The following is a 12,977-nucleotide window of genomic DNA, read 5'->3' on the forward strand; positions in this document are numbered from 1 at the left end:
TAGAGAACGGATGTTCATTTTTGCTCATGTTGTAAAGTGGAAATCTTTGTTGCCTCTAACTTATTGTCCATGAAATATAAATCATATCATGACATGTTGATTGATATGTCATATCAGTCAACATGTCAACATATCAACATATTTCACATTGTGCTAAAGTTCTATTCAAAGTCCTACCACCTGTCAGTATACTAGTCATTAGGCTGAGGTCAGTACTTCAACTGACTAGGTTGGATCTTCAACTGACTAGGTTGAAGTACTGACCTCGCAGCGGAAGGGCTTGTATCCGCAGGTGTAGCTCTCTCCTCGGGCCAGACGCGGGTGGCTCTGGCCACTGCTGCAGTACACACAGGAGCCACCGGAGTCTGGGTGCTTCTCCTTCATGTGGGCCTCCAGGGTCTGCTGGTACTTGTAATGCCAGTTGCACTTGGGACACTTGAGTGTCTTGCACGAGTTGCGCGAGTGCATCATGGTCATGTGCCCGCCCAGGGACCGCGAGGAGCCCAGGACGGTGTCGCATTTGGGGCATTCCACCCCACTTCCTCCAGGCCCGTGGTTCTGAGGGCACTCACCGCCACCGCCCATTTCACAGGACCCCCCTGGGTGGGGGTGTGGGTGAGAGTGGGTGTGGGCTGAGGGGTGGAGGTGGTGGTGGTGATGGTGTAGGTGGTGATGGTGCAGAAGGGCTCCGCTGTCCTCCTCTCCCTCTGCCGGGCAATCATTTGGTTCAGGAGCTGTGGCACTATCTCGATTGGCACTTTCGTCGACGGAGGCGTTGGAGGCCAGAGGTGAGGAGGTGCCCGCTGCGACGTCCTCGCTCCCTCTGTTGGCTGCAACTGCCATCGCCATGGGGACAGTGGGCCCCTGGCAGTTAAAGCTCAGAGGGAGCTCCGAGGTCCTCCCCCCACCGTCTGCCGAGCCCTCTTCCCTGACAGAGGAAGAAGAAGTGGAAGCTGGGGCTTTGCTGTTGAGCGTGGGGCTGGCTGCAGATGGGCAGGCAGTAGGCTGGAGAGCGCTACTAGGCATCAATAAAGGAGATTTGGAAATGCTTTGGTTTGATACAGCCGGTTCCCCCACTTTTCCACCGCCACTGCTACTGTTACCAACACAGGCCAGCAGAGTTCCTTCTTCCTCCACCTCGTCTTCCTCTTCCTCTAATAACAGTTCCTCCTCTTCTTCCGAGCCCCCCTCCTGGCTAGCCAAGCGTACCTTGCCTTCTCGCCCCTCCTTGTCCCCGTGCTCCCGCCTGCGGATCCCCTCTTTCCCAGCAGGCCCCTCTGTTCTCCCTCCCTGCTTGGGCAGGGCGTTGGAGTCTTTGGCAGGGCCTGGGGTTGAGGTAAGAGCAGGTGCTTTGGGGTTGCCCAGCCCCCCCAGAGCGAGGAGGGAGCCTTGCTGCTGCTGGAGGCCAGAGGAGTCAGAGTCTTTATTCAGGAGGGCCTCGCTGCCCCCACTGCTGCTCCCTGCCTCCAGGTGGACCCCACTGAAAGTGCCGTAGAAGCTCTGGCCAGAGTTCATGGGGACCATGGTGGGGGGCGCCGGCACAGGAGAGCTCTTGTTTTTTGGTTCCAGGAAGCTAATGAGGGGCTCTTTGTCCTTCCCGATGCCCTGGATGATGGCAGATGCCTTATTGTCCCCCAGCAGCCGCCTCTCATCCTCACATAGGGTCATGCGGTGGTCGTGGACGGCATGAGTAGCGAAAGACCGCGGGTAGCCGAAGGACAGTTTGCAGAGAAAACACATGAGGATGGGCTTTCCCTTGCCATAGAGGGCCAGCCCATCAAATTTGGAGAAATCCACGTTGTTGGGAACATCTTTGGATACGCAGGACTTCTTGGCAGACCCGTCGCTGTTCAGGTAATCCTTGTTGCTTTTGTGCCGCACATCGAAGACGCGGAAACTGTGCAGGACAGGACTGAGGCCTGCCAGGGTGGAGGTATTGGGGAAACCTTGGTCTGAGGAACCAAACCACTTCCCGAACGACGAGGCTATGTGGAACGTGTTGATGATCTGAGGGTACACTGAGGATGAGGTCCCAGCAGGTTCCCCCGGCTTCCCCGCCACGGGGAGAGAGTTTGTGGGGAGCAGGCCGGGCACAGCACCCCCTCCGCTTTGGATCAGCTGGCTGAGACTTTCAACAATGTAGGCTGAGCCGTCAGGCTGGTAGACTATCTCTCCAGCCAGGTTCTCCACATCACTGTTCTCCTCTTCTTCCTCCTCCTCTCCTTCCTCACTCCCGCTCTCCGCCACACCCCTTCGTCGGTTGGGCTGCTGGCGTAGCAGCGTGGGCATGCCCCCTCCTCCAGGAGCTATGGGTACTCCGGGGAAGGGCTGCAGACTTGGGAAACAGCTGTCGATCTCCATCTCATCCAAGTCCTCCAATTCTTCTTCTTCCTCTCCGCAGCTCACTCCCTCCTGCTCCTCGTTGAGCTCCTCTCTTCTGGGGTGCAGCTGGCCTGAGGCGGAGCTGTCGCTGTGGGCCAGGGGTGGGGTCCGGGTTGGATGCTGCTGCTGCTGTGGCTCTCTCACAGAGGGGTAGGGTGCAGAGAGAGACAGGGGCTCCAGGGAAGAGGGCTGGCTGCTGGGAGGGACCTGCGAGTTAGAGTGATCGTTCCAGGTCTGCAGAGGGTAATGCTGCTGCTGCTGTTGCTGGGAGGTGGTGGAGGAGCCGAGCCCATCGTCTGTCCCAGAAACCACGGGAGACTCACAGCTGTCCATGCTGATGCCTACATGAGGTGTTCATCGCATCCAGGCCTGAAGACACAGAGAGAGAAGAGAGAGAGAGAGATTGGTAAGAGACTCTAATGGTAATGCATATATGAAAGGACCATGGTTATCAACAAGGACACACACATATGCACTCTCTCTCCCTGAGCTTGTACGAACTCCTTTCATAATCATAACCCATAGCATTGTTCTCATCCTAAGTACTTCCATATTTTCCCCTAATTCTCTCATCACGTAAAGGGGGATAAAAAGCACCTTCAAAGGAACATCTATCTATAGAACCCAGGCGAGAAGAACACATTTAATGTATAGTGCATCGGGTGAGAGCCAAAAGTGTGAGATCTAATTAGGTAAATGACAGAGGGCTCATTATGTTAGATTAGGTACTTAAACACAATACCTGAGACGAGCACTAATAAGTCGTCCCACGATTCATCTTCCTGCCATTTCAGGAAGTTACCATCTTTTATCTTCACCTTCCAAACAACACCCCTAATCTTACATTCTCCAAATCCTACATCCGTTTTTAATTAACTTCCAGTCAGAAAGAGGGAGAAACAGGCCTAACTTAATGGATAAAATAGATTCACTGTGCGATAATTAGACACAGAGAAACCACCCATCAGGACATGATACATTTACATAACTAGAGAAGAAGTGTAGGGTCCTGCTGATAACTTCACAGCCATTTTACAGCCCTCTCCCTTCCTACTGAAATAAGAGAAATCATGCATAGAAAAACACATCACCCACTCCTCTCTCTCGTTGAGTGCACACAACAGTATGCAACGCAGGTAATTACTTGTGTCCTCACATACACACTCTCTCAAAGAGGAGGAGAGGAAAAAAGGCAATGTTTTCAGTAAAGCCCAAAATACACCATCTGGGTTGGGTCTGAAATGCAGCTGTGTTTAGATCTGGCATCCACCTCCTCGGTCAGCCTGGTTTCAAACACTCCAGCCATCCTCTGCCTCTGAAAGAATAAATGGGAGCTGTGCTTTCAGGAGCTGGCCATGCCCTGAGCACCAGTGGCCCAGCAATACACAGGCCGCAATTTAGAGTGGCGAGGAGATAAAATGATAGCGCGAGATACTGCTGAGCTAATAATTGTATTAAAGGGATGCAGGCAGCATTGATTAAAGGGGGGCGACCGGGCTGAAACCAATAACTCTGGCCTGCCCTTTAACCCAGCCAGTACTGAATATTACATGAGCAAAGTTTCCCGGCACTATGCTCAGCCCAGCCGCCATGTCCCAGGTGATTAGCACATTCGCTGCCGCCACTTGATTTATTTACTTATTTACTTACTTAGGGATGCAAATTGTAGTGATCAGACAGTGTGTCTCTACCCCCACCCCCTACCATATTAACTAGAGAGGGCTGGCCCACACTGGAGAGATTGATAATGTCTGCCTCACTCTTCATTAATGTCTGATAGAAAATACCCCCCCCCCTATATGCACTTATGCTACTCAAACAACGGGCCAAGTCTTTTAGCATGCACTTTTAGCATGCACATTTTGACTGGATTTGCTAATTATGACCGGATGCCCCGACTGGAGGAGTGAATTCTAATCAGGTGTGATTAATGCACATAATTGGTTTGATAAGAAACCCCATATTGTATGTTTAACTGCATTATCTGAGCGTAAATGAAGGCAAGGCGGGTGTAGTAGTTGCAGGATCTTCCACTGAAAACAGTGAAGGTAGGCAACCATTTGGTGTCAGCCCATGTCCACCTGCTCTCATTGTTTGTACTCCACACAGACAGAGCCACACTGATGACCTCTCTGTTGCTTTGCATTCAGAATGAAAGATAGTAGGCTTATTAAGAGGATTACTTGATCCAGACAGACATGATTTGTAGCTGGCTGCCATATTGAGAGAGGGGATAGTAACCAGGTCAGTCTGAATTTACTATCTGCGCCATTAATAAGAGAACGAACACTAGGCGCTCTGCAGACGTTTCAACCAAATGGACTGAGGTAAACGAAACCACAGCGAATGATATATATATTTTTTTTAATCCATGCCTTGTCTAACAGACAAATAAAATAACTAATTTATTCATGAAACAAAAGACACCTGGATCATATTTTGCAGCTAACTACAAAAAAAGGAACAAACTTTCCAGTGGGTGATTTGTCTAATGAGAAGAAGTAGCAATGAGATGAGCACCCATCCTGTCTGAACATGGATCTCCTTCACACCTTTTCCTGTAATCTGTTGTTCCATCAGTCCCTCCAGATTCCACTGCCTGTCCTGACCATGCCCAGAACACTGTGCCCACATCACTGCATGTCCTGACCATGCCCCAAACACTGTGCCCACATCACTGCCTGTCCTGACCATGCCCCGAACACTGTGCCCACATCACTGCCTGCTACATGGGGCACATAGCTAGCCCACAGAGGGGTGGGGTGGAAAAACACACAACACACCAGCCTAAACTACTGCTTTACATCCCTCATTCACTACATTTCTCCAGTTCTTTGTCCAATATCCCTCTATGGCTCTCAGAGTCTAAACAGCAGTGCTAGCATGTAGCTACTGTATAACTGTATGTGTGTGCACTATGCATCTATTAGCATCACGCCCTTGTAATGTGTCTAAAGCAATTAGAGTGGGAGAGGAGAGGAGGATGACCCCTGGCCAGTGATGGAGGCTGAGCCGTGGCCTGAGCCAGCTCAGCGTGTCCACTGCTTACTAGAAAACAGGATTGCTCTTTAAAATCAAGATGGTCTAATTCAATAACCTGTAGTGGTTACTGATGTGCAATGGGATTGTCTGGAGTCGGAGAGTCGCAGATGGGCCGACTGATACAAAGCTATCTCCCTGTTTGTCTTCAGGAGGTCTGCTCGCTAAGCGACACCTGTTTAGAGCAGGAAAAGCTTGAATCTTTCAAAGGCACTAAATGAGGGAGATGGACAGACGCGCTGGAAGGACGAAGAGTGAAGTATGGGGCAAAGTGTCTCTGTGCTATAATAACCACACATTAAAATGATGAATCATGCCAGTAAAGGTAGTACCTGCAGTACAGTATGTTAACATTAATGCCCAAGGTTAGGTACTGTACTATGCAAATCCCTTGTACTTTTCCTTTGCATATTGGTATCTGAGCTGCTGCGAAAGGAAAACAACAGGATTCCTGCCATAGCCTGTGCTTTCCAACCCTGCCCTTGTCCCCCCCCCCCTCACTCCCTCCATCTCTCACTCTCTGTCTCTCTCCCTCCCTCACCGGGCCCACTGGGCTGAGAGACAAACAATAAGCAGCCAAAACAAGCCTCAACTCACAATAAGAGATAATCAGAGGGAAGAAAAGCACGGATTCCTGGACTCTGGGAGAAAGGGAGGGAGCATGTCCATACACACTACACAGGGCCTGGCCATAGGGGGCAGTCCTCCCACCAATCCTCACACCTCTTCTATAGACGTCAAATGCCAGACCCTCTTTTCTCCTGTCTCTGACTTAGAGGCATAAAAAGCATTATGTTCTCCTCCCCCCATCCTAACAAAGCAGATAAGGTTGAGCCTATTGAAAGGGCCCAGGTCCTAATGAACCCTGTCAGAGAGTGGGTCTGGTTGTCATTTTGCAGGGATGGAAAATGAGATAAGTTTTTATTTATGGGCCCTTTCATTATGTGGGATTTACCGGCCAAGCCAGGGAGGAATTAAAGGCTAAGGATCCATCTGATTATAAGCATGCACAATCACCTGCCTGGGGGCCAGGCCTCCAGAGGACCATGGAGAACTAGGGTCTCCTGGGGAATTAACTCTGGCCCAGCCCCAGCTGAGAACACCCCCATCCATCTACACATAGACCCCAACATTGCTAGCTGAGGGGATACCTTTAAAAATAAAAATAGCCCCCCCCTTCATTCACCTCATGAACCCCCCAAAAAGCCACTACACCCCCCCCCCCCTCCATCTCCCATTGTCCTTCAGGAGGGCTGTCTGTGTGAGTCTGAGCCATCTCACAGAGCCTCGGCCTGGCCAGCCACCGCAGGGTATGGGTGCTTATTGGAAAATCAATGGTGTAAATGCTAAGCAAGTTACAGGAAAATGTGGGAAGGAAGGCTTCTTATTGATAAATCAGGGAGGGCCTTTGATGTTGCACAGGGGACGTGCTTATCGATGGGGGAACCATTGTAGTCCTCAGGCAGAATGAACAGGGGCTCTTCTCCAAGGCTTTCCCCAGTTAATCAACAATGTATGTATGCATACATCTCACTCTTTACCTTAAGTCCATGGTAATGCCCAACATAAGGCCCCTGTATTACCCTTAACCCTAAGCCTTAGATGGTGGGATCTTCCTAAGGGACTGCATTGAGGCACAGGCTGCTTCTCTCCTCCTCACCGCCTCGGCCTTACACTGGCTGTCCCTATCACCCCCAGACCAATTTTCTCTACTATATACAGTACTAACATCTAGGCCAATTAGTTTTTACACAATTAACAAAATATGTTACAGTGCTAATTAAGTATGATTCCTAACACAGTACATCAAAGTGTTTCTAATCAGGCCAGTGTTTGTCTTTTCTCTGTGTACTGTAAACTTCCTCCATCTCCTCCTCCTCCCTGTGAGTGTATAATACAGACACAAGAATGCTCCAGTGCTGCTCCTACTTCAGGAGGCAAAAAGTCACCTCAGGTCGATGGCACTCAGTCTGTAAACAGGGCTTCCCGTAAAATCAATGATCTTCAGTTGGAGCTATCAGTCTGTGGAACAGAAATAGCCGTGTCTGTGTCAAGACCGAGGCTGGGGCTCTGGCTGGGTAGGAGAGAGGGGAGTATATTGGTGGGTGAGGAGGGAGGAGGGGATCAGTGTAGTGTGGCTGAGAGTACTGTGCATCAAGTAGCTGATAGCAGGGCTATCTGAGGCATGCTGCATCTGTCATGCCACAACCACTACACCTTCAGGTGCCAGGCTCTGAGGATAGGATATGGGCCAAACTACAATTCCCAGCATGCATCACTGCAGTTACAAAACATTTCCTGTCACAATTCTGGAATGAGATCAAGATTGGGTCAAAAATGGCCCTGCTGACTACTATATGGCACAGTAAAACACCCTGGAGGTGTACTGGTGTATGCAGACCATTCTGTATTACAGCATTAATGCCTGTTACCATTCAGTTATTACACTGCTTTTCTTTGGCCAGAGAAAGTATGACAAATTGAATTTGTAGTATCAATTGCCTCCTTTGTTCATGGACTCGAAATAGAACCTTGAAAATTCTCTTAATCCATTCCGTGTTGCACAACAGAGGCGAACTGATTTGAACAAAGTGGCAGGGCTGTGATATAGCTCCTGACAGTCTGAAGAAAGTAACAGGGCTGTGATTAAGCTCCTGACAGTCTGAACAAAGTGACAGGGCTGTGATATAGCTCCTGACAGTCTGAACAAAGTGGCAGGGCTGTGATATAGCTCCTGACAGTCTGAACAAAGTGGCAGGGCTGTGATATAGCTCCTGACAGTCTGAACAAAGTGGCAGGGCTGTGATATAGCTCCTGACAGTCTGAACAAAGTGACAGGGCTGTGATTAAGCTCCTGACAGTCTGAACAAAGTGACAGGGCTGTGATATAGCTCCTGACAGTCTGAACAAAGTGACAGGGCTGTGATATAGCTCCTGACAGTCTGAACAAAGTGACAGGGCTGTGATTAAGCTCCTGACAGTCTGAACAAAGTGGCAGGGCTGTGATATAGCTCCTGACAGTCTGAACAAAGTGACAGGGCTGTGATATAGCTCCTGACAGTCTGAACAAAGTGACAGGGCTGTGATATAGCTCCTGACAGTCTGAACAAAGTGGTAGGGCTGTGATATAGCTCCTGACAGTCTGAACAAAGTGACAGGGCTGTGATATAGCTCCTGACAGTCTGAACAAAGTGACAGGGCTGTGATATAGCTCATGACAGTCTGAACAAAGTGACAGGGCTGTGATATAGCTCCTGACAGTCTGAACAAAGTGGCAATCAGAGAGCAGGTAGGTTCAAAGCCTTCCAGAAGGGATTGGAACGTGGCGGCAGAGTGTCTCCTCACTTTTGGAGGGTGCGATGGAAACAGTGGTGTGTAATTAGAAGTAGTTCATTAGCTGTGGGTTAATTACTCAGTTGTGGAAAAAGAGCTGGTGGGATGGCAAAGCGAAGGGAAGCAGCGAACACACAGCAGGAAGCTCCCAGTCTCCCGCCAATTAGCAGGCAGCATGGGGGGGGGCCGTTGAGCTGTGGCAGACTGGGAGTACAAATGAGAGAAACCTCACATCATCTCACTCACACCACAGAGAGGGAGAGGGGGAGCACACTGAATACATTCAGATTAAAAATGCATACTGTTAGACATTGGTTTTCCTCACTGTGTTGTTTTTGTTAAGCGATCCGTTTGCACAAAAGCCACTCTTCTGTTTTAACATTGTATGCAATCACAGTCATTTTTAACTGATCTGTGACCTTGGACTCCAGATTACGGAGGAGCATGCGAGTTTCTGCAAAGTGTCAGGTAGAAAATGAAACAGAGAAGACACTGTTTTAATAACTACAAAAACAACTTCTCGTTACTGCAGCCGCGAGCTATCTTTCTTTTTAACAAACCATAGTGGATGTCGGCGCTGTGTTATTTCCATGCGCTGTCCCCAGTGGTTCGTTTAGATAAAGCTTTGTGTTCAGTAAATGCATAAATTATCTTTGGTATAAAGGTATTGATGTATAATCAGAGATGGGCAATCATGCTCACACCGCAAAAACCTACGTTCGCCCCCAGGCAACCTGGTGCACAGAGCAGGCACAGCATGCGCCACAACACAGCAGGGGGGTCCTGAGTTAGCAGGAGCATGTGTGTGTGTGTGTGTGTGTGTGTGTGTGTGTGTGTGTGTGTGTGTGTGTGTGTGTGTGTGTGTGTAGGCCCTCCTTTACCTGCTAACAGAGGCTCACAAACACCAGGCTGATCAGTTAATTACATGTCCACCCTCTCTGCCCCAGTTCAGACAGACAGGCAAGCAGGCTAAGTTGACTGATTAGTGATGGTCTTGTATAAAAAGTGCTCCTATTCCATAGCATGCTGTGAAGATTTTCTCATTGAGGTTAGGGGGAATGCACGGGGACACAGGGGGCATTCCAGAGCCCAGTGGAAAGGTTAGTCTGGCACTAATCAATCAGACGACATCATGACTACTCATTCCTGGGAAGATCAGCTTAGAAGAGACTCCCAGAGAGAGAGAACGAGAGAGATAGACAACTCTCTAGTCCAAGCTTCCTCCACTCCCCACTCACCTTTCCAACCAAAGGTGAGCGGGGAAAGGGGGAGATGTTTCTGATCAGGCCCAAGGTCTGAAAGTCTGCCAGGCCCAAGGCCTTCTATTCATTTCCACTAATTATACAATCTCCCCCTGTTTATATATGAGGGAAGCAGGCCTTCTCTCCAGAGAGGATGGAAGTTAAATGTGCTAACTACAGGGCTTTTGGAGCCATCAAATTCTCTGTTTTCACTCAGTCCATTTCATTTGGTTGCAACAGGATGAGGGTGGAAAGGGGGGAAAGAGGACTGACCGCGAGAAGCGCAGGACTGTTTTAATGTTATGGGCGCTTAGATTATTGCAAACGATAGGCAGCCATGTATAGAGCAGGGCTGAATGGAGAGAGGATAGGATCCCACATAGTTGTTCTTAGAGGTGAGGCGCTGATCTGAGGGTGTCTTTACATGCTAAACAGTCATAGGAAAAGCTGCAGTAAAACTGCTGATCAACCCCCCCCCCCCACACACACACACACACACACACACACACTCAAATTTGTCCTGCAGGCCTGCAGTTAAGGCAAGCCGACCACAAACACGGTTGTTAAGATAATCAATACCATTGAAATATTAAACCTTAAGAAGCCGCATTATTGATTGGGAGGCCGATGATAAAACTGTTTATTATCATAATCGCAAAGGCACTATGCAAACGTTTTGGAGAGGAATTCAGCTGTCCAGCTACTGGAGACTGGGACTGGACATCTTGACCCCCGCTACCCCCCGGGCCCTTACCCCCCTCTACCTCCCAGCCAGCTCCCCTGTCCTGTCCGGCCCATCCTAAACCTCAGGGATTGAGGGGATAGGGGCAGACAAGGAAAAGTCCTTACCACACTATTTCTCGTCCCATTAAGGACGGCTGGGTGAAAGTCTGATCTGCATACCCAGCCTCTGTTGACAGGGACAGCTCCTGTCCTTCCTCCTCCACCACCCTTACAGCCAACAGTGGCCCAGGCTGGGAGGTCGGTTATTCTGGGCTGTGGCGTGACAGATCCCTAACGGCACCAGGAGCCAGGTGTAGCCTAGCCTCCAGTGTGACTGAGGCAGGACACAGGCAGCCAGGCCCCACACTGGGGATCAGGGCCTGACAGACAGAGGGGGACAGGGATAACGCGCCTCTAATCCTGGGCCGCTCCATGTAATCTGGAAAACAAATACCGTAGTAATGATCCAGGCCTGCACCTGGTAAAACACAGAGATCGCTGGCACCTGGAATTAGACAAATATTCTCAGAAGAGCATTCTTAAAGGGACACACTCTCTTTCTGGAACACCCTGAAGGGGCACGGAACACACGCCAACACATCCTTGCACACACACACACACACACACACACACACACACACACACACACACACACACACACACACACACACGCACACACACACACACACAGACACACACACACACACACACACACGCACACACGCACACACACACACACACGCACACACACACACACACACACAGCTATGGACTGTTGAGGGGCTTTGAGCAAAACTAGTAGGGAAGGCCTCATACATTTTAGTATATTACATAGACACAAGTGGTTAAGCTGTGACAATAAGCCAGCTATATGAAGGCCAGGGAAGCCCAGATCTGGTCCACCCACAGGGGTATTTAGGGATATCAGGGGGACAATGAAGGGGGGAGCTGGAGGGTTACATAGAGCTTCCAGGCCTAGCAGACAATGGCTGAAGCAGTGCCACCAGACAGACTGGGGGTTCGGGTTAGGCCCAGTGTTTTGTTAAGAGTTAAAACCTGAGGAGGGTGATAAGATAACCCTTTAGATGGCATGTGAAGGCAAAATGACCAAGAAACCTGAGTAAGTGACAGCTGTCTGAGGGTGAGAGCTGAGACCTGGACCTAATGTGTGGAGAATGATGTCTAAGGAATGGACACTTAAACTACGATCTCTTTCCACACATCAGAATGAAAGACACATAGTCATGCAGACTAGCACTGACACACACACACAGAGAGAGAGAGAGAGAGAGAGAGAGAAAGCAGAGTAGGGATTAGAGGGTGTCCCAGTGAAACCATTCTGTGGAAATTATTTCTTTGCAGAAAAATGGCATGAAAGCCAATGGTGACCCAGCCTCTAATTCTAGAGCGGGATATCCTGGATAAATAATTAGAGGGTTCCTTTGAAGACCCTGCACAGCCTCTCCATTCACTCTACACTACACATTTGCTAAAGTCATTAATGACAAAGATTTGGAAAGAAAAAACAAAAAACTTTCCGGTACACAAATACTTATTTTATGAGGCCAGGCCTGAATTCCTTACTGCTTAGTTGAAGCTCTTATGCTGGGAAAGAGCTGTGCTTGTTTTAAACAATAAACCTTGAGGGAGAACTAATTTCTGCAGCTTTCCCCTCCTTTAAAGAATTATGGAGCGTTAATAAAGTTAACGGAATAATGTGTCCTGTGCTTAAATAGAAGGAAGCGAAGGAGGAGTGTTGGGACACTCAACGTCCGGGCATTTGGAGAAAACAAAGACGAGAGAACAGACCCAGAGTTAGCCAGAAATGTGAAGGCCACTCCGTTTTGAAAGAAAAACTCAGGAGTGGGAGTTAGGACTGCCAGGGAAAATTAAAGAGATGCACTAGTGATCCCACTGGCGCGTAATGCCTGGCTATTCTCATTCAACACTGGACTACAGCTCTAATTAGGCACCCGTGCTCACACTTAGTGACAGGCTATTTTTACATGGAGCTATGCAGCTTCCCAGGCTAGTGAGGCTACCCAGGCTCATTCTCACTGGAGACATAAATAAAGAGGAGATGACAGCTGAATTTAGAGTCGTCATATCCGGATCCCTTTCATTTTCATCTGCCATTTTCTTGTCTAGTTCCATTTAAATGATGAAAGTCAGGGGAGGGATGATACTGCAGTTGGAACTATGAGAAGGTGCATTGGGACTATATGTCTCTGGAGTCAAGGCCATTCAGCACCTGTCTAC

General features: G+C 49.2%; 1 protein-coding gene across 4 annotated transcripts in view; it reads right to left on the reverse strand.

Moving 5' to 3' along the window:
• Nucleotides 1-12,977, reverse strand: part of LOC109884729 (zinc finger homeobox protein 3) — a 170,250-nt gene that overhangs the window by 106,937 nt on the left and 50,336 nt on the right. For all 4 annotated transcript variants that reach the window (XM_031811008.1, XM_031810992.1, XM_031810984.1 and 1 more), the window contains exon 2: nt 265-2,751. In XM_031811008.1, coding sequence (XP_031666868.1) covers nt 265-2,715 — 2,451 coding nt within the window. In that variant the 5' untranslated portion in view covers nt 2,716-2,751. The remainder of the gene's footprint in view (nt 1-264; nt 2,752-12,977) is intronic.

Source organism: Oncorhynchus kisutch, linkage group LG3 (assembly GCF_002021735.2).
Source record: "Oncorhynchus kisutch isolate 150728-3 linkage group LG3, Okis_V2, whole genome shotgun sequence".
NCBI classification, from domain to species: Eukaryota; Metazoa; Chordata; class Actinopteri; order Salmoniformes; family Salmonidae; genus Oncorhynchus; species Oncorhynchus kisutch.